Genomic DNA, 22,624 nt, shown 5'->3' with positions numbered 1-22,624 from the left:
TTTCTGTTGCACAACAAAGCAAATCAGCCATATGCATACACATGTCCCCATATCCCCTTCCTCTTGAGCCTCCCTCCCATCCTCCCCATCCCACCCCCATAGGTCATCACAAAGCACCGAGCCGATCTCTCTGTGCTATGCCGCTGCTTCCCACCAGCCAACTATTTTATGTTCAGTAGTGTATATATGTTGATGCTACTCTCTTTTGGCCCCAGCTTCGCTCTCCCACCCCATTTCCTCAAGTCCATATTCTGTGTCTACCTCTTTATTCCTGCCCTGCAACTAGGTTCATCAGTACCTTTGTTTTTTTAGATTCCATATATATGCGTAGCATACGGTATTTGTTTTTCTCTTTCTGACTTATTTCATTCTGTATGACAGACTCTAGGTCCATCCACCTCACTACAAATAACTCAATTTCGTTTCTTTTTATGGCTGAGTAATATTCCATTGTATATATGTGCCACATCTTCTTTATCCATTCATCCATCAATGGACATTTAGGTTGATTCCATGTCCTGGCTATTGTAAATAGAGCTGCAGTGAACATTATGGTACATGTCTCTTTTTTTTTTTTTTTTTTTTTTTGCGGAACGCAGGCCTCTCACTGTTGTGGCCTCTCCCGTTGCGGAGTGCAGGCTCAGCGGCCATGGCTCACGGGCCCAGCCACTCCACGGCATGTGGGATCTTCCCAGACCGGGGCACGAAGCCGCGTCCCCTGCATCGGCAGGCGGACTCTCAACCACTGCGCCACCAGGGAAGCCCCCATGTCTCTTTTTGAATTATGGTTTTCTCAGGGTACATGCTCAGTAGTGGGATTGCTGGGTCACATGGTAGTTCTATTTTTAGCTTTTTAAGGAACCTCCATACTGTTTTCCATAGTGGTTGTATCAATTTACATTCCCACCAACAGTGCAGGAAGGTTCCCTTTTCATCACACCCTTTTCAGCATTTATTGTTTCTAGATTTTTTGATGATGGCCATTCTGACCAGTGTGAGGTGATACCTCGTTGTAGTTTTGATTTGCATTTCTCTAGTAATTAGTGATGTTGAGCATCTTTTCATGTGCCTCTTGGCTATCTGTATGTCTGCCTTGGTGAAATGTCTATTTAGGTCTTCTGCCCATTTTTTAACTGGATTGTTTGTTTTTTTGATATTGAGCTCCATGAGCTGTTTGTATATTTTGGAGATTAATCCTTTGTCTGTTGTTTCATTGGCAAATATTTTCTCCCATTCTGAGTGTTGTCTTTTTGTCTTGTTTATGGTTTCCTTTGCTGTGCAAAAGCTTTAAGGTTAATTAAGTCCCATTTGTTTATTTTTGTTTTTATTTCCATTACTCTAGGAGGTGGGTCAAAAAAGATCTTGCTGTGGCTTATGTCAAAGAGTGTTTTTCCTATGTTTTCCTGTAAGAGGTTTATAATGTCTGGTCTTACATTTAAGGCTTTACCATTTGGAGTTTATTTTTGTGTATGGTGTTAGGTAGTATTCTAATTTCATTCTTTTTTTTTATTTTTTTCTGTACGTGGGCCTCTCACTGTTGTGGCCTCTCCTGCTGCGGAGCACAGGCTCCGGATGCACAAGCTCAGCAGCCATGGCTCACGGGCCCAGCCGCTCCGCAGCATGTGGGATCTTCCCAGACCGGGGCACGAACCCGCGTCCCCTGCATCAGCAGGCGGACTGTCAACCACTGCGCCACCAGGGAAGCCCTCTAATTTCATTCTTTTACATGTAGCTGTCCAGTTTTCCCAGCACCACTTATTGAAGAGGCTGTCTTTTCTCCACTGTATGTTCTTGCCTCCTTGTCGTAAATTAGGTGCCCATATGTGCATGGGTTTATCTCTGGGCATTCTATCTTGTACCATTGATCTATGTTTCTGTTTTTGTGTCACTGCCATACTGTCTTGATTACTGTAGCTTTGTGGTATAGTTTGAAATCTGGAAGCCTGATTCCTCCAACTCCGTTTTTCTTTCTCAAGATTGCTTTGGCTATTTGGGGTCTTTTGTGTTTCCATACGAATTGTAAAATTTTTTGTTCTAATTCTGTGAAGAATGCCATTGGTAGTTTGTTAGGGATTGCATTGAATCTGTAGATTGCTTTGGGTAGTATAGCCATTTTCACATTATTGATTCTTCCAATCCAAGAACATGGTGTATTCCGCCATCTGTTTATGTCATCTTTGATTTCTTTCATCAGTGTTTTATAGTTTTCTGAGTACAAGTCTTTCACCTCCTTAGGCAGCTTTATTCCTAGGTATTTTATTTTTGTTGCAGTGGTAAATGGGAGTGTTTCCTTAATTTCTCTTTCTGATTTTTCATTGTCTGTGTATAAGAATGCCAGAGATTTCTGTGCATTGATTTTGTATCCTGCAACCTTAGCAAATTCATTGATTAATTCTAGTAGTTTTCTGGTGGCATCTTTAGGATTTTCTATGTATAGTATCATGTCATCTGCAAACAGTGACAGTTTTACTTCTTCCTTTCCAATTTGTATTCCTTTTATTTCTTTTTCTTCTCTGACTGCTGTGGCTAGGACTTCCTAAACGATGTTGAATAGTAGCAGTGAGAGTGGGCAACCTTGTCTTGTTCCTGATCTTAGAGGAAATGGTTTCAGTTTTTCACTATTGGGAGCGATGTTGGCTGTGGGTTTGTCATATATGGCCTTTATTATGTTGAGGTAAGTTCCTTCTATGCTCATTTTCTGGAGGGTTTTTATCATAAATGGGTGTTGAATTTTGTTGAAAGCTTTTCCTGCATCTATTGAGATTATCATATGGTTTTTATTACTTAATCTGTTAATGTGGTGTATTACATTGACTGATTTGCATATATTGAAGAATCCTTGCATCCCTCGGATAAATCCCCCTTGATCTTGGTGTAGGATCCTTTTAATGTGTTGTTGGATTCTGTTTGCTAGTATTTTGTTGAGGATTTTTGCATCTATATTCATCAGTGATATTGGCTTGTAGTTTTCTTTTTTTGTGACATCTTTGTCTAGTTTTGGTATTGGGGTGATGGTGGCCTCATAGAATGAGTTTGGGAGTGTTCCTCCTTCTGCTATATTTTGGAAGAGTTTGAGAAGGATAGGTGTTAGCTCTTCTCTAAGTGTCTGATAGAATTCACCTGTGAATCCCTCTGGTCCTAGGCTTTTGTTTATTGGAAGATTTCTGTGTGTGTGTGTGGTACGCGGGCCTCTCACTGCTGTGGCCTCTCCCGTTGCGGAGCACAGGCTCTGGACGCGCAGGCTCAGCGGCCATGGCTCACAGGCCCAGCCACTCCGCGGCATGTGGGATCTTCCCGGACCAGGGCACGAACCCGTGTCCCCTGCATCAGTAGGCAGACTCTCAACCGCTGCGCCACCAGGGAAGCCCTATTGGAAGATTTTTAATCACAGTTTCAATTTCAGTGCTTGTGATTGGTCTGTTTATATTTTCTATTTCTTCCTGCTTCAGTCTTGGAAAATTGTACCTTTCCAAGAATTTGTCCATTTCTTCATGGTTGTCCATTTTATTGGCACATAGTTGTTCATAGTAGTCTCTTATAGTCCTTTGTATTTCTGCAGTGTCAGTTGTGATTTTTCCTTTTTCATTTTATTCATTTGCGTCCTCTCCCTTTTTTTCTTGATGAGTCTAACTAAGGGTTTATCAATTTTGTTTATCTTCTCAAAAAACCAGCTTTTAGTTTTATTGATCTTTGCTATTGTTTTCTTCATTTTTATTTCATTTATTTCTGCTCTGATATTTATGATTTATTTCCTTCTACTGACTTTGGGTTTTCTTTGTTCTTCTTTTTCTAGTTGTTTTAAGTGTAGGGTTAGATTGTTTATTTGAGATTTTTCTTGTTTCTTGAGGTGAGATTGAATTGCTATAAACTTAGCAATTTCTTAGAACTGCTTTTGCTGCATCCCATAGGTTTTGGGGCGTCGTGTTTTCATTGTCATTTGTTTCTATGTATTTTTTTAATTTCTTCTTGGATTTCTTCAGTGATCTCTTGGTTATTTAGTATCTCACTGTTTAGCCTCCATGTATTTGTGTTTTTTACAGTTTTTTTCCTGTAATTGATTTCCAACCTCATAGTGTTGTGGTCAGAAAAGATGCTTGATATGATTTCAGTTCTCTTAAATTTTCTGAGGCTTGATTTGTGGCCCAAAATGTGATCTGTCCTGGAGAATGTTCCATGTGCACTTGGGAAGAAAGTGTATTCTGCCACTTGCAGATGGAATGTCCTATAAATATCAATTAAATCTATCTGGTCTATTGTGTCATTTAAAGCTTGTGTTTCCTTATTTATTTTCTGTTTAGATGATCTGTCCATTGGTGTAAGTGGGGTGTTAAAGTCCCCTACTGTTATTGTGTTACTGTCGATTTCCCCTTTTATGGTTGTTTTAGCATTTGCCTTATGTATTGAGGTACTCCTGTGTTGGGTGCATAAATATTTATCATTGTTACATTTTTTTCTTGGATTGATCCCTTGATCATTATGTAGTGTCCTTATCTCTTGTAACAGTCTTTATTTTAAAGTCTATTTTATCTGATATGAGTATTGCTACTCCAGCTTTCTTTTGATTTCCATTTGCATGGAATAACTTTTTCCATCCCTTCACTTTCAGTCTGTATGTATCCCTAGGTCTGAAGTGGGTCTCTTGTAGACAGCATATATATGGGTCTTGTTTTTGTATCCATTCAGCCAGTCTGTGTCTTTTGGTTGGGGCATTTAATCCATTTACATTAAAGGTTATTATCTACATGCATGTTCCTATTACCATTTTCTTAATTGTTTGGGGTTTGTTTTTGTGAGTCTTTTTCTTCTCTTGTGTTTCCCGCTTAGAGAAGTTTCTTTAGCATTTGTTGTAAAGGTGGTTTGGTGATGCTGAATTCTCTTTAGCTTTTGCTTGTCTGAAAAAGCTTTTGATTTGTCCATCTAATCTGAATCAGATCCTTCTGGGTAGAGTAATCTTAATTGTAGGTGTTTCTCTTTCATCACTTTAAGTATATCCTTCCACTCCTTTCTGGCCTGCAGAGTTTCTGCTGAAAAATCAGCTGATAACCTTATGGGGACTCCTTTGTATGTTATTTTTTTGTTTTTCCCTCGCTGCTTTTAATATTTTTTCTTTGAATTTAATTTTTGTTAGTTTGATTAATATGTGTCTTGGTGTGTTTTTCCTAGGGTTTATCCTGTATGGGACTCTCTGTGCTTCCTGGACTTGGATGACTATTTCCTTTCCCATGTTAGGGAAGTTTTCAACCATAATCTCTTCAAATATTTTCTCAGACCCTTTCTTTTTCTCTTCTTCTTCTGGGACTCCTATAATTCGAATGTTGGTGCATTTAGTGTTGTCCCAGAGGTCTCTGAGATTGCCTTCAATTCTTTTCATTCTTTTTTCTTTATTCTGCTCCTTGGCAGTTATTTCCACCATTTTGTCTTCCATCTCACTTATTCGTTCTTCTCCCTCAGTTATTCTGTTATTGATTCCTTCTAGTATTTTTCATTTCAGTTATTGTGTTGTTCATCTGTGTTTGTTTGTTCTTTAATTCTTCTAGATCTTTGTTAAACATTTCTTGTATTTTCTCAATCCGTGCCTCCATTCTATTTCCAAGATTCTGGATCATCTTTATTATCATTACTGTGAATTCTTTTTCAGGTAAATTACCTATTTCCTGTTCATTTATTTGGTCTTGTAGCTTTTTACCTTGCTCCTTCATCTGTGACATATTTTTTTTTTAACATCTTTATTGGAGTATCATTGCTTTACAATGGTGTGTTAGTTTCTGCTTTATAACAAAGTGAATCAGCTATACATATACATATGTAAAAATACGGAACGCTTTACGAATTTGCGTGTCATCCTTGCGCAGGGGCCATGCTAATGTTCTCTGTATCATTCCAATTTTAGTATATGTGCTGCTGAAGCGAGCACTGTGACATGTTTTTTTGCCATCTCATTTTTTTTTTTTTTTTTTTTTTTTAATGAGTGGGGTTGTATTCCTGTCTTACTGGTTGTTTGGCCTGAGTCTTCCAACACTGGGGTTTATAGGCTATTGGCTAGAGCTGGGTCTTGCTGCCGAGATGAGGAACTCCATGAGACCTCGCTCCAATGAATTTTCCCTGGGGTCTGAGGTTCTCTGTTAGCCAGTGGTTCAGACTCGGAGTTCCCACCACAGGAGCTTCAGCCTGACCCCAGGCTCATGAACCAAGATCCTGCCAGCCACCTGGGGTGGGAAAATAAAAAAAGAACAATAACAAAGTAAAAAATAAAATTAGACTAGGAAACTAACAGATATGTTAGGAAGAATATAAAAATGAAAATATAGATGAATCAACAACCAGAAGGTACATCAGTACCACAATAGTAAAAAAGAGGAGGGAGGAAAAGAAAAAAAAAAAGGGTGAGGGGGAGGCCTTGGCTGTGGAGGGTGGGGCCTAAACATTGGTGAGGTTTGGGTGGTGGGCAGGGACAATGCTCAGGACCCACAGGGCTGGAAAAGGCCCTGTGGGCTGTGGGGGGTGGAGCTTAGGCTCAAGAAACAGAAGGGGCCCAGGTGTGCCCCCCACCCCTGGTCTCAGAGGGCAGCAGACCTCACCTGGGAGCCCAGCAGGCTTCCTGGGCTCAAATGGGTGGGGCAAACGCCCTCTTCTCCTCTCCTCCGGTCTGGGAGGGCCCCTCCCACCTGCCTCTCCTGATCTCCTCTGGCCTCCCTCCTGTACCTCCAAGGACCCACGTGGCCTGGAGGGGATTTTGAGGGCAGGGGATCAGCCTGGGACCTCATCAGGCTCCCTGGGCCCGAATGGGCAGGGCAATTGCCCCCCACTCCTTTCCCACTCTTCCCAGAGAGTCCCTCCCGCCTGCCTCTCCTGATCTTTCTGGCCTCAGGGACACCGATCCTGTCTGGCCTCCACTTGTCCTCCTGCCTCAGTCCCCCATACGTCCTACCAATTCACTTTTGGGTTCCTCACATCTCCTTGGGTGTCAGAGTCTCCCACCATTGGCTGGCAGTTGCCCTAGCTGTGGGGAGACGCTAACCCCACGTCTTCCTACACCGCCATCTTGTCTCCACCTCAGTTCTAATTTATGATGCTGTGAGAATAACCTTTCTAAAGCACAGCTCTCATCAGATCACTCTTCTGTTTAAAATTCCTCAGCAATTCTTCCTTGGCTTCAAAATAGTCCCAACTCTTTGACCTGGCATTTGAGGCCCTCTACAATATGGCTCCAAGGCTATCTTTTCTGTTTTACCACTATCCCCTTTTGCAATCACCAGGCTTAGCTAATTTAAGGCTGTATAGCTGTTACTTTCCTATCTCGATGCCTCTGCTCACTGAGTTCCCTCATCTAGAATGTCCATTCCTCTGTTGTTTAAATTGCCATCAGATGCAAGTCACAAAAAAACCCTATTCCACCAGTTTAAACAAAAACAGTATTTATTTTCTCACTTATCAAGAAACCCTAATATAAAGTAGCTCCTCGATTGGTTAATTCAAAGACCTAGCAGATCCCTCTTTCAAACTCAGTGGGTCAATATTAGCTCACATTCCCCTTCTTACACCTACACTGGCAGAGGGGATGTGATTACTGTGATTGGTTTAGATGAGACTAACAAGGATTGACTCCTGAGTCATTTCAGGGAGTGGTAGTCACCAAAACAAAATTAGGGCACTACTGGCACAGTAAAAAGTGGGAATGGCATTTGGATAATCAGCCAGTAGTTTCTGCCACATCTTTTATTTCTGCATGTCTAAATTTGAGGTCTCCTTAAAGGTCCACCTCAAATACCATCTCATCCATAAAGTTAACCTAAAGAAATTCTTTTAGCTCTTCTAAACTCCAAAAGCACTTTATTTATACTTCATGATTAAATTTTACGTTATGACTAATATTATTTGTTTAGGTTCTTAGTTTCCCTAGAAGATATTAAGCTCCTGAGAGCAGGAACTCTGTCTAGTTTCATCCTTGTATCTCTTACAGCCTGTAATGCTTAGTACCTGGTAAGAACTCAATATATGTTGAGTGAACAAAAATCTGTTGAAGAAATATTCTCATTTTAAATGACTGGGATAGGTTGAAGCTTTCCTTGTGTATTGATATAGTATAGTACCTAAATTATATTCTCCATCTTTGTTTTATAAATTACTCAGCTCACATTGAAGGTCCCAGTAGAAATTGTAGAAAACTGTAGGAATATGAATGTAGCAGATTTCTGATCCCTTAGTTTTCTGTTGCTCTTCTTTGGCAAACACAGAATTAATGTTTGATTTTACTATTAGTCAAAAAAATTTTTTTTGCCTCAGTATCTCTAACCATTATATCTTTATGGTGATTAAACATCATCCTTAAAATAAGATTCTAAGTTAGAAAAACAAAAGTATTAAAAACATAGGCAATCAGACCTTTCATTTGTATAATTTTTCTTGATTTTAGATCTAAAGAAATGTTTTATTTGCATTTCTTAGTTTCTTTTTGAAAGACTCTATGAGAAGTCAGTGTTAACATTAGAAAAATAGAGTTAAAGTCCAGTATAAAAAGCTGATAGTAGACTGAAATTTTATATTTCTTAATCTTAAGCAACTGAAAGCCAATTTACAGTAAGACCTTATCCTGAGTATCTGCTATCTGCTGTGGCGGTTATACTCAAACATTATAAAAAGATAATCTAAATAATGTTTAAATGGAATATTTTGTGGGAATAATATTAGAAAAATTAATGGGTTAATTAAAATTATGGACTAAGGTGGCTGTTAAGAAGCTTCGTGAATTATTTTATTTTCATCCGTCTTTTTACTTAGACCAACACCTTGGAGTCATCCTTGACTTCTCTTTTTCTCTTATACCCACCCCACAGTCAGTGTATGAGTGAATCCTGTCAGGTTTCTCTTCAAAGTATATTCAGAATGTGACCAACTCTTACCATTGTCATTACTATCACCTTATTGCTAGCAACCATCATCTCTCACTGGGATTATTCCAATAGCCGCCTAACTCGTCTCCCTGCTTCTGCCCTTGTCCCCATTATGTCTAGTCTCAGCACAATAACCAGTCTATTCCATTCATAATCTGAAATGAAATTAGATCTTATTACTCCTTGGCTCAAAACCCTCCAGTGACTTGCCATGCCCTTGGAGTAAAAACCAAAGTCATTACTATGAACAGCAAAGTTCTATACATTCTGTCCCCACCTCACTCCCTAACTCTATCTTCAACCACTCCTCTCTCTCTCTCGTTCTGTTCCAGCCACGCTTGGCTCCTTGCCAGGTTCACTTCTGCCCTTGCGCTTGACTGTCATCCTGGAATGCTCTTTCCCTCAGATATCCATATGACTGATTCGTGCACCTCTTTAGTTCCTAAATGTCACCTACTCTGTGAGGCCTTCCCTGTAGCCTTTCAGCATTTTCTCTCCTCTGTTTAATATTCTCCATAGCACTTATTTCCATCTTATCTAATCTGTATTTTATTTGTCTGTCTCTCCTACCTATAGTGTAACCTCCATGAAGACAGGGATTTTTGTCTGGTTTTTACACACTGTGTCACCAGTGCCTAGAGCAGTGCACATAGTACGTGTAACACCCACATAATGGGTACTCGATAACTATTTGTTATGTGAATTGTATGATTATAATAATTACAGTTTGTAGCAAATATAACAAAAAAGAAGCCTCACGGATATAGAGAACAAACTAGTGGTTACCAGTGGCAGGGGTGGGTGGGTAGGGGCAATATAAAGGGAGGGGATTAAGAGGTACAAACTATGAGGTATAAAATAAGCTACAAGAATATGTTGTACAACACAGGGAATATAGCTAATATAATAACTATAAATGGAGTATAACCTTTAAAAATTGTGAATCACTGTATTGTATACCTGTAATTTATATTGTACATCAACTATACTTCAATTTAAAAAATGGAAGTTTGATGAGCTTTGCTATTAAATACCAAGTTTATATGAATTATTCCCTAATTTCTGAACTGTGCAGTTCCAGAGGAAGACTGGCCCAGTTTCCTCAGCTCTGAAAGTCTTATTTTGTAAGCCTGTATAAATTCCTGTCACCTTTAATGCTGTTTATTTGTTCTCTACCCCATGTATAGTCTTCTATTACAAAGAATCTTACGTATTTGCATCTCTATAGAGACCTTACCTTCCCCAAATTTAATGAATTTTCTGATTATTAGAGATGGTTCTACCATTTTCACAGTGGAATCTGATTCATACTTGATTCTGTTTTTTCTCTTACTGCCTTCTCAAGTAATAATTAATAAATGCTAGTTACAAATATTATTATTTTATTCAAAATATTGAAATGTTGCTATAATCATGTCTTTTTTATATAACCTAACTATTGTACTTCACTTTCTCATGTCTCCAGATTGTAAGTTTTGGTATATAATAGAACTTAAGATATTCAAGAAGGAAATCTGTTGTTTCAGTTATAGTAGAATGGCATGTGGTTGTTGGATTCAAATAAAACTTTAATTAAAAAATTCTATAGGGGCTTCCCTGGTGGTCCAGTGGGTAAGGCTCCGCACTCCCAATGCAGAGGGCCCGGGTTTGATCCCTGATCGGGGAACTAGATCCCACATGCATGCTGGAACTAAAGATCCCAACGAAGATCCTGTATACCGCAACTAAGACCCGGCACAGCCAAAATAAATGATAAATGAATAAATAAATAAATATTTTTAAAAACTGAACCTTAATTTAAAAAAAAATTCTTTAAATAAATTAAAATGAAAAGGATTGTCAATACTGATCTCTAAAATAAGTTTCTTAATTCTGGGAAAGTTGCCTGACCTCAACAACTAAACAGGATGATGGCTAATCAACCCTACAGGTTATTTTGAGTATCACATGATATAATATTGTATATTTTGAACCCCACAAATGTAGGGGACATGATATTATTCATTTGCTCAGACTCTTGCTCTCTTGTTAGGTAATTTGCAAACTTTGAAAACTTCTGTTTCCTAGGATGTTTGACTAAATATTTGTTCCCCTTTTTTGGGAAAAATCGATCAAAAAAATTATCAACTTTTTTTTTTTCATTGTCTTTGTATTTTTAGATTAACAAAAGCAGTGGCATTGTGGAAGCATCACGGATCATGAATTTGTACCAGTTTATTCAGCTTTATAAAGACATCACAAGTCAAGCAGCAGGAGTATTGGCACAGAGCTCCACCTCTGAAGACCCTGATGAAAACTCATCATCTGTAACATCTTGTCAGGCTAGTCTTTGGATGGGAAGGTATACAGTTCATAAATACCATGTTTTTCTTATTTTCCAACATGCAAAGTACTGAAATCGCATTAATGTTTTTGCTGGTGTTCTCCGTGACATCTTAAATCACATTACTTTTTGTCTCAGTTGATATTATATCCCAGATCTGCTTTTGGATTATTCTGTGTTTCAGGACATTGTTAGAGTGCCAAATTAAAGAAAAACTAAAGTGGCTCACACCAGGTAATGCTTCTGTCAATCTAGTTTCCATGAATCCACTCTCCGCTCTACTTGCTTGCATTTAATGACAAAGGATATAGTTAATACCCCTCTTATAATAGGCATTTAGGTTCTTAGACAATCAAAGCTCTTCAGGGAATTAGGTCCAAGAATCTGGCAAAACCATTCCAGTTTTTCTTAAAGATATCTGACTAATTGGAGCATTAACATTGTAAATACTGTCTCCAGGACTTGGCAGTCCATTCAGGAATGAACAAGTAGTTGGTGCACATATTGCATGTACTGAGTTACCAGAAGGAAATGAAGTCAGACAGCATTTTCTGTGATGGTGCTTGTTTACTCAGGCCTAATATATTATTGTTCTATCTAAACTTTCTTTTCCTTCTCTATAATGCTTTTGGCATGTGAAAACTCCCACCTGTTGCCATTTGACAACCATGACCATAATTTAACTTTATAAATGCCTCATTGGAAAAAGCCTTATGTGGGTCAACACATGTTGACATCCTGTCTTATTGTCATACAGGGTAGACAGCACAAATCTGAATTGACAGTGTCTTTTAACTTCAAGTTAAGAATATGGTTAACAAGAACTTCTTTTTTATTGCTCCATTTACAGTTGCATTTTCCGATCCATTCTTAACCACCTGGTTTCCAAATACTATGTTGTAGTAAGATTGTATTTTAACTTATCATGTCCTGTTTATCTTTAATAGGATTGTTTGGTTTTCTACATTTGGGCTGTACAAGTGTTGCTGATGAAATGCCAAATGAGTTTTAGAGTATTATAGGCAGGATTTTGGCTTATCTTTCCTGTATTTTGTAAAGTTAATCTTTCAAAGACAGGCGTCTGATTTCCTGCTTTTTCTCCTCTCCCTCTTCAGAATGGTGATTTTTTTTTTGAGTATTTTGAAAGTTGACAATAGTATTTACTAGTAAATAGTATTTACTAAGCTCGATGGTAGCAAATTAATTGAAAGTAATACTTTTTTCTTATTGCAGTCATTGTAATGAAGGAGGTAAGAGTGTTATTCCTTTTCATGTGTCCTTGAGACTGGGAAACTCAATGCCTGATTGGTAGGTTAGGGCTGCTTCTTGCCTTTGTATGTTTTTTGGGTTTTTTTTGTTACACCCTGATACACTTAGTTCATAGAAAAACAGACTTTTCAAGTTGAGAGGGATCTTAAGAGGTATTTATTTGGTTCAGCCTTACATCTGGTGCCTATTTCTATTAGTGGTTTATATTTATTAAGTACTTGTAGGGTATTAGGCATTGTGATGAGTGCTTTACACGTATAAACTCATTAAATCACAACAACCCCATAAGAATACAATTATTGGTTCATTACAGATGTAGAAACTGAGGTTTAGACAAATAAATGACACGGCTAGAAATTGGCCTAGCTGAGATTCACATTCTGGCCTGTCTGGCAATACAGCCATGCTTGCAACCTCTGCATTAGTACTCTCTAGTGCAGGAAGATCCTATACTAGAGTGCTTCTTAAACTTTAATATTCACTGGTTTTGAGGAGGAGCTTGAGATTCTCTCAGGTTCCCAGGTGTTGTCACTACTGCTCATCCATGGATAGCACTTTGCATAGTGAGACTTAACCACATTTAGCCAAGTGGTAGTCCAGCTTGTACATGAACACCTGCAGCTGTAAGGGACTCACTGCCTCAGAAAGGCAAGCCTTTTGATTCACAAATAGCTTTAATGACTATGTAATATTCCCTTTTGCATTATTTTCCTCAGAGACAAAATCTGGCTCTCCTAAGGCAGCACAGGACAGATTCTAGAACCAAATTGCTTGTGTTCAAATCCTGGCTCTACTCCTTACTATGTCACTCTGGACAAGTTATTAAACTCTCTTTCCTCAGTTTCCTCATCTTTTAAAAGAGGATGACAATGATAAGATCTACTTCATAGGACTCTTGGGAGAGTTAAGTGAGTTAATATATGTAAAATGCTTGGGGGCTTCCCTGGTAGTGCGGTGGTTAAGAATCCACCTGCCAACGCAGGGGACATGGGTTGGAGCCCTGGTCTGGGAAGATCCCACATGCCACGGAGCAACTAAGCCCATGTGCCACAACTACTGAGCCTGCGCTCTAGAGCCCATGAGCCACAACTGAAGCCCGCACGCCTAGAGCCCGTGCTCCACAATAAGAGAAGCCACCGCAATGAGAAGCCCGCGCACCACAACTAAGAGTAGCCCCTGCTCGCCGCAACTAGAGAAAGCCTGCGCACAGCAACGAAGACCCAACGCAGCCAAAAATAAATAAATTAAATAAATAAAATGCTTGGAACAGTGCCTGGCCCATAAAAAAAAAGTCTGTAAAAGTTAACTATCATTATTCTTAAATTATTACTGTATTCTACTTATTTCAGTGACATTGCCCTCTGGAAATCCACCAAACAAGTCTGTTCTCTCTTTCAGCCCTTCAAATACTTGAAAACAGAAATCAAATTCTCACTGAGCCTCTGTTCTCCAGGATAAGCCTCCCCAGTTCCTTCGGCCTTTGTTTGTATAGGTCTCTTCTATATCCCAGAGGCTTTCCTGGATGATCTTTTATTTGTCAATTTGTCTTTCAGGTAGGGGGCAGAGAACTGAATTCTCTACTTTACAAGTGGTCTAATAAGGACAAACAGAGCAAGACTCTTCCTCCTTCCTTCTTCTGGTCACTGTATTGCTAGGAAGGTAGCAAGAAAAGTGAACATAGTACAGCTTCTACTGGCTGCTTCTGTGTCTCCTATTCTTTCTTTCAACTCCATCCAGAATGCTGTTCTTTGTAACCCTCTACTCCTCAGTTTTAAACTCTAACCTTCAGGACTCTGTCACTGTTTATGGATTCAATTATATTCTCTGCTACTGACACCCAAGTCCATGTCCTTAGACATAAATTGTAAACTCCTCAAGAGCAGAGACCCTAGTTCTTCTGGGTCTGGCACAATACGTGGCACCTAAAAGGCATTTAAACATTTAAATGAATAGATATAGAAAAATTCAAGTAACATTAGATCCACATCCATCTAGGGTTTCATTAAGTTTCCCCATTTCAATTCAGGGGCTGCCCTCTTTTATGCATTGCTAAAGCATAGCATTTAATCTATTACCACATCCTGATGATTTGTCTTTTGTAATGCTGCTTAGACCAGGCCCTAATTATCTCCCAGGTGAATTGCTGAAATAAGGATCTGATTGGTGTTCCTCCCTCTAGACTGTCCTCCATACTGCTCTCCCAATTAATCTCCTACAGCATTATTTCCAATGGGGGTTCACTTTCCCCTTGATTAAACTCTGTCAGAACAAGTTTAAACTTATTATTTTGACATACAAGGATCAGATTATCTCTGCTATACTTAAGCAATCTTTTCTCTTATTTTTCTCCCCGGAGCATGATGCTAGCCTCCTTGTTACACACATATACAGAGTTTTGGGGTTTTTTTTTCCTATCTCTATAGCTTTGTTTATTCACATAGAACATCCTCTGTCTGTCGAAATCCTATCATTTTTTCTACCTCATCTTTCTGACAAGTTTGAAATATACTCATTTCTTCCTTCTTTACTTAGCACTTACTACATGTAATGCACATTTGACATTTGCTTATCTTCTATATACAAATTGACAGATTTTAAAGTAGTATATAGTGTCTTATATACAGTGGTATAAGCACAGCAGGGAATAAAAACATGTTAGAGATAGTTCCTACCCTCAAGAAGCTTATAGTCCAGTGGCTATACTTTGAAACATTTAATTTTTGTATAATTATAAAAGTAGTACATGCTTGATGAAGTAAACCTAAAAATTACAGAATAGCACAAAGATTAAAAGCAAATTAAAATCACTTCAAGAAACATGTATTGAGAACCTAAGACAAACTCCTTGTATTCAAAGAGCTTACAGTGTATGGATAGACCAACAATAAATAGCCAATTAAAATACAGTATTTAAGTCCTTTAACTGAGGAAAATGTTGGTTTTGAGAGCATAGAGAAGATGGTATCTTGAGCTGAGTAACTGAGGTTGGAGTTTACCAAACTCACAAGGGTATGCCAGGAAAGGAAAACACCACATACAGAGGTCCTTGGCTCATTCAGGGGCATTCAGAATTGTGGCTGGAGTAGAAGGTTCAATATCTCTTTTCTTCCCAAGATGAAAGAGCTCTTTGAGGACAAATAACTTTGCTTTCTAACTCTTTTTGTATTTCATATAGCAAGCACCTGATCCTTAAGACTAAGCTATTCTTTCATTTATATGCCCATTATCAGCAGTAGCATAACAAGACCCTGTTGGCAGGATCCCTATTTTAGAAAGCTTTGTATCCTTTATGGTGCATAAATCATATATTGGTTGAATTCATTTATAAAAATTCAATATGATTAAAATGGGCTAAGTTATTTTCCAGTTTTGGTCCATATTTTCCTTTTAACCATCTCAGGATTTATCTTTCATCCAGTCCTTTCTTTATGGAATTTGCCCCTCTAGTACTTCTTCCCTAATATATTTGCTATCCCTAAAAGATAAGTTAATTTACTCTGATATTGCATGAGTCATATTGTGCTTTATGTTGAGGGCACATAGATGCTTGATAATGCTTTTTAAGGCAATGGAAACAAAGTTTACTGCACAGTGACAACAGAGAATATCATTGCTCCAGCTCAGTTTTCACATTGCAGGGTAAAGCAGCTGACTGACGAGGAGGAGTGCTGTATCTGTATGGATGGTCGAGCTGACCTCATCCTGCCTTGTGCTCACAGCTTTTGTCAGAAGTGCATTGACAAGTGGTAAGTAATCTGCTGCCTTCATGGGTTAGGCCAAGATCAAGAGGGAGAGTGTATATGAATAAACTTCAAAAAATGCAAAAATATTATAGTTAAGTATAAGAGATTTTGTTCTTTAGTACTTTGGATTTTATGACATGCCTCCTACTGGTTAAAATATCTTTATACCTAAAGTTTATAAAATGTGGGGATGTATCTTAGTTTTGACAATTTACTTTTGCTGTAAGGAGATTTGTGCCTGACTAGAGTCTAGAATCAAACATTCCGCCTTTTCTTCTATTTTCCTCCTCATTTCTACTTTTTTCCTCCATATATGATTAGAAAGAATAATATGAATCCTTGAATATTGAATATTGGACCTGGAGAGAACTTAGAGAATAGCTAGTCAAGCTCATTATTTTACAAAATAAGAATCAAGTGTTCAGGAGAATTTATAATTGACATACAATATGTCAGTTATAACTACATATATTTAACGTACAATTTGATATATTTTGATATATGTATATGCCCATAAAAATCATCATCACAATCTAGGTAATGAACAAATCTGTCACTCCCAAAAGTTACCTCATGCCCACTGTAAGGTCTCCTTCCCCCCGCCCCTTCTTTTAGTCCCCAGACAACCACTAATATGCTTTCAATCACTATAAAATAATTTGGATTTTCTATAATTTTTATAAATGGAATCATACAGTATGTACTCTTTTTTTGTCTGGCTTTTTTCATTCATTATAATTATTTCAAGATTTACTTATGTTGTAGTATGTATCAGTAGCTCCTTCCTTTTTATTACTGAGTAGTATTCATTGTATGGATATACCACAGCTTATTTATTATCCATTCACCCGTTGATGGACATCGGGTTGTTTTCAATTTTTGGCTATTACAAATAAAGCTGCCTTTATATATACTTTAAATGTACATTTGTGGACAGCTGCTTTTATGGACATACATTTTGTTTTTTTCTTGGATAAATAACTAGAAGTGGAATGGCTAGATCATACGGTAGGTATATGTTTAACTTTTTAAGAAACTGCCCACTGTTTTCCGAAGTGGCTGTGACATTTTACACTCCTACCAGCAGTGTATGAGAGCTCCACTTGCCACACAACCTTGCCAGTACTTGGTATTTGTCAGTCCTTTTAATTGTAGCCATTCTAATAGATGTGTAGTGGTATCTCACTGTGGTTTTAATTTGCCTTTCCCTCCTGACTGATGATGCTGCGCATCTTTTCTTATGCTAATTTTCCATCTGTATGTATTTCATCTTTGGTGAAGTATTCATTCAGATCTTTTGCCCATTTCTTTATTGGGTTGTTTTGTATTAAGTTTTGAGAGTTCTTTATGTATTATGGATACATGTCCTTTATCAGATATATGATTTGCAAATATTTTCTCCCACTCTGTGATTTATCTTTTCATTCTCTTAAGAATGTCTTTCAAAGAGTAGACGTTTTTAATTTTGATGAAGTCCAATTTCTCAGTTCGTGATTAATGGATAATGATTTTTTACTGTCATATCTAAGAAATCTTTGTGTAACCCAAGGTCACAAAGGTTTTCTTCCATTTTTTATTCCAAAAGATTTATAGTTTTTAGGTTTTACATTTTGGTCTATGATCTATTTTGAGTTAATTTTTGTATATGCTGTGACATGTGGATCAAAAAATTTTTATTTTACGCTTACATGGCTTTCCAGTTGCTCCAGCACAATTTGTTGAAAAGACTATCTTTTCTTCACTAAATTGCCTCTTCACCTTTGTTAAAAATCAGTTGTTAAAGCACAGGTGAGTCTATTTCTGGACTCTATTCTGTTCCATTGACCTGTTGTCTATTTCACACCAATACCACACTACATAGGTTAGTGTAGCTTTGTAAGTCTTAAAATCAGGGAGTGTTAATCCTCCAACTTTGTTCTTTTTCAAAGTTGTTTTGGCTTTTCTAGATCTGCATTTCAGTGTGAACTGTATAATCAACTTGTCAATTTCTACAAAAAAGCTATAAGAATTTTGATTGGGATTGCATTAAATAATTTTGAGAGTGTTAACTTCTTAACAATACTGAGTCTTCCAACCCACATCACAGTATATTTCTCGATTTATTTAGGTCTTCTTTAATTTCTGTCATCAGTATTCGTAGTTTCCAGTGTTGCATGTCCTTGACAGATTGATCCCTAAGTATTTTATAATTTTTATGCTACTTTAAATGGTATTTTTAAATTTCAGTTTCTGATTATTGTATTTCTATGTACTAGCAATAAACAGATTTTGTGTATCAATCTATCGTGCAACCTTACTGATTTATTTATTAGCTCTTATAGCTTTATTGTAGATTCCATAGGATTTTATCAAGTGTGTGAAAAACACTTTTGAAAGATATTTTTTCTGGATATAGAATTCTAGACTGATATTTCTTCTCTCAGTACTTTAATGACGTTGCTCCCCCCCTTCTTGCTTACATCATTTCCTGTGAGAAATCTGCTCTCATCCTCATCATTTTTCCTCTGTAGGTAATGTGCCTTTTTTTTCTCTGGCTGCTTTTAAGGTTTTTTCCCTTTATCACTGATTTTGAGCAATTTGATTGATGTGCGTTAGTTTTCTTCATGTTCCTTGCACTTAGGGTTCATTGAGCTCCTTGGATTTGTAGGTTTATAGTATCATCAGTTTTGGAAATTTTTCAGCCAGTATTTTCTCAAATATTTTTTTCTGTTTTCTTTTGTCCCCTCTCCTTCTGAGACTCCAGTTACTAATGTATTAGACCACTTCAGGTTGTCCCACAGTTCACTGATGCTATTTTCCTTCTTTTTTTTTTTTTTTTTTTTTTTTTTTTTTTTTGCGGTACATGGGCCTCTCACTGCTGTGGCCTCTCCCGTTGCGGAGCACAGGCTCCGGACATGCAGGCCCAGCGGCCATGGCTCATGGGCCTAGCCGCTCCGCGGCATGTGGGATCCTCCCGGACCGGGGCACGAACCCGTGTCCCCTGCATCGGCAGGTGGACTCTCAACCACTGCGCCACCAGGGAAGCCCTTTCCTTCTTTTTTGAGTCATTTTCTCTGTATTTCATTTTGGATAGTTAATATTGCTATATCTTTTCAATTCACTAATCTTTTTTTCCTGCAATGTCTTAACTTGCCATTAATCCCACCCAGTGTATTTTTTTCTTGAGATTTCTTAGTTTTCATCCAGAAGTTTAAGTTTTTAATATCTTCCAATCTCTGCTTAATATGTTTGTCTTTCCTCTACTTTTTTAATATATGGAATATAATTATCATAACCTTTCATTTTCTTGCTGCTAATTCTAATATCTGTGTGAGTTCTGGATTACTTTTGATGGATTTTTCTCTTCATTTTGGGTTGTATTTTTATACTTCTTTGTATGACTGGTAGTTCTTAACTGGGTGCCAGACATTGTGATTTTTTTACCTTTTGGGGTACTGGATATTTTTGTATACGTATATTCTTGAGCTTTGTTCTGGAATATAGTTACTTGGAAACAGTTTAATCCTTTTGAGTCTTGCTTTTATGGTTTGTTAGGCAGGACCAGAATGATGTTTAGTTTAGAAGCTAATTATGCCCCACTAATGAGACAAGACTTCAGAGTACTCTACCCAATGTTCCATAAATTATGAGGTTTTCCACTCTGGCTGGTGGGAACAGGCAATGTCCCAGGCCCTGTGTGAGCTTTGGTTACTGTTCCCTCAAATCACTTTTGGGTGATTCCACAGCCTTGAGTAGTTTCCTCACATGCACACACTGATCATTACTCTACTGAATATATCTACGGGGACCTTCAGTAGACTCTGGGGTTCTCCCTTTGTATAGCTTTCTCCTTTGCAGTACTCCACCCTATGAACTCTAGCTGCTTTGGCTTCCCGAGGTCCTCAGCTCTGACTTGTCAACTCAGGGAGTCTACCGGGCTCCATCTCAGTCTCCCCTGCTTGCTCTGTAGCCTGGAAACTCTCAAGGGCAGTAAGCTGGGCAATTATAGGGCTCACCTTCTTTTGCTTCCTATCTCTCCAGGGTTATAATCTTTTGTCATCTTATGCTTAGTGTTGAAAACCATTATTTCATGTATTTTGTCCAGTGTTTTAGTTGTTTCAAGTGGGAAGATAAATCTGTTCCCTATTGGCCAGAAACTGACTGTTTTAAAATTGTAACTTTTGTGCACAGAAAAGCACACAATTATCTTGAAAAATATCTCTGAGGAACCAGAAATGAATCTGAATTATATATGCCAGCTCTACTTTCACATTGAGTTTTTGGAACAGATTTCTAAATTTTTGCACGGAAGCCAAGGAGCAATTGATATAATTTAATTACTTTGGTCTCAGACTTCACTGAGAGATGAAGAGAAAAATATTTTCCCTCTATGACATGTTTCTGGCTCAAATATGTTATTTTTGAAATTTCCAAAATAATGTTTGACAAGACAAAAAAATCCCTTTGGAAAACATAATCTGATTTAAGTGATTATATATAAGCTCTTTCCTCCCCCCAAAATTATTCTGCATGTAAAGTTCATTTATTATTTTAAACCTTGAATGCTTCCATTCCATTGTTTATAGCAGCAAAAGATAAGAAAAAACCTAAATGTCCTTCTATGGGAGATAAGTTAAATGAAGTATGGCCTATCCAAACAGTGTATGTTTATTTTGAATAGACAGCTCTAACAGGTGCTGATACTTGTAAAAAGAGCAGTGATGTATAGATACACACAAGCTTGGTCATGCCTGGTCTATCTCTAGAAGAATGTATAAGAAACTGGTAACAGTGGTTGCCTCTGGGGATAATAATTAAAGACTGGGATAGGAGGAAGAGATATATTTTTCACTATATACTTTTATGCTGTTTACTTTAAAAAAAAACATGTACATGTATTGTTCCAAATCCATTTTTTTAACAGAAAAAGAAAACAAACTGTTATTTGACTTCTCTAATAGGAGTGATCGACACAGGAATTGCCCGATTTGCCGCCTACAGATGACTGGAGCAAATGAATCTTGGGTGGTGTCAGATGCACCCACTGAAGATGATATGGCTAACTATATTCTTAACATGGCTGATGAGGCAGGCCAGCCCCATAGGCCATGACCTTGGGGTGAAGTGTTCTGTTGCTAATGTGGGCTACAAACACTTTGGTCATGGCGGAAGAATGCAGGGATGTTGTAGGACAGACACAGAGAAGTCAATTTTCCCCACCCTCTTATTTTCACTATTCTGACAATTTGTCCATTTCCTTTGATAAACTTTCCATGTCTTCCATTTATGGTAAACTAAAACTTGCTACTGTTTTAGACCATATTTTCCTATTGTTTATCTGTTCTAATATATATTAGGACTAATTGCTCTTGAATCCTTTGCTGAGGTAACAGCAACATTTCCAGGGGCTTCTGAAATACTATTATTTTTCAGGGCAAGAATATTCTGGAATCTATTTAGTTAGGTTTAAAATGAACCTTGAATGTTAAAAAGCTGTAGCCATCTGAGAGAAAATCTTAAATGACTGAAAATGTAGAATACATCAAAGTGCATGTTACTACTTAAATTAGTCTTACTGCTGGAATCTAAGGAGTATGTATGCCCCCTTGTGGTTAGCTATTGCTCCTTTTATAGTTTTTACTTGAAATAATCCACAATTATTTCATAACTTTAAGTGTTTTGGAACTACATGCTTTGCACTTAAAAGTCTTCTCCCCCCTCCCCCATGCTGTATAATTTGGATTAGGACTATAAACTTGGGCAGGACTTTGCCTTGTAAATGGATTTCTGCTGGAGAATCTTCTTGGCTATTCTGCAAATGCTTTCCACAGCTGGGAAACTGTTCTAAATAGCTTTTGATAATACGTATGTATCTTGCCGTTTCAGATGGAAATTTTTCTTCATTACAGACCCTAAATTTTATGTCCAAATTATGATAAATCATTCAATATTGGTTTATGGCGCTTTTACTTTCTTAATTTGAAGGCATCTTTCTGAGGTCCCAAAGTCTTCAAATTTCTTAGATTAAGAGAGAAGAAAATAGGGTGTAGCCTTTTAACCATATGTACATAAAACACCTCTGAAAGTTAGGAGATTAATTTGACTTACTGTTTCACTGCATTTTATTTGAAATACCCTGAAAGAGTATAGTTATGTTCAGTGGCATTTGAACCATTTTTTTTAAATTTTGCTTATAAAGTAAAATTTTTTATTTTAAGCTAACATTTCAGCATATAATAAACTAGGGCCTGATGTCTTTAAAAAGTATTTTAACATTCCATGTAACTTTTATGATTTATTATTGGTAAATTGCAAATGTTACTATTTTCCAGAGTACCAAAGTATACAATTTAAGTTGCTGCTTATTGACAGCAGAATTTTTGGATACTAGAGACTTTAATAGGCATGCAAATTAAGTA

General features: G+C 37.6%; 1 protein-coding gene and 1 non-coding gene across 3 annotated transcripts in view; one reads left to right on the top strand and one right to left on the bottom strand.

Annotated features, from left to right (window-relative positions):
- The window catches only part of RNF141 (ring finger protein 141), a 45,071-nt gene extending 23,551 nt beyond the window's left edge, over positions 1–21,520 (top strand). Inside the window, exons 4-6 of one of the 2 annotated variants that reach the window (XM_029209209.1) lie at positions 11,051–11,232; positions 16,122–16,229; positions 21,167–21,520. In XM_029209209.1, coding sequence (XP_029065042.1) covers positions 11,051–11,232; positions 16,122–16,229; positions 21,167–21,317 — 441 coding nt within the window. In that variant the 3' untranslated portion in view covers positions 21,318–21,520. The remainder of the gene's footprint in view (positions 1–11,050; positions 11,233–16,121; positions 16,230–21,166) is intronic. The other variant, XM_029209210.1, reaches the window with a different exon arrangement.
- LOC114887867 lies at positions 5,808–5,914 on the bottom strand. The gene has a single exon (XR_003791628.1). It is a non-coding gene; the product is annotated as a U6 spliceosomal RNA (small nuclear RNA).
- Positions 21,521–22,624: the final 1,104 nt, after the last annotated feature.

The sequence above is a fragment of the Monodon monoceros genome, unplaced genomic scaffold (assembly GCF_005190385.1).
Source record: "Monodon monoceros isolate NGI ecotype Baffin Bay Population unplaced genomic scaffold, NGI_Narwhal_1 Super_Scaffold_7, whole genome shotgun sequence".
NCBI lineage: Eukaryota > Metazoa > Chordata > Mammalia > Artiodactyla > Monodontidae > Monodon > Monodon monoceros.
This window is presented reverse-complemented; position numbering and strand designations above follow the sequence as displayed.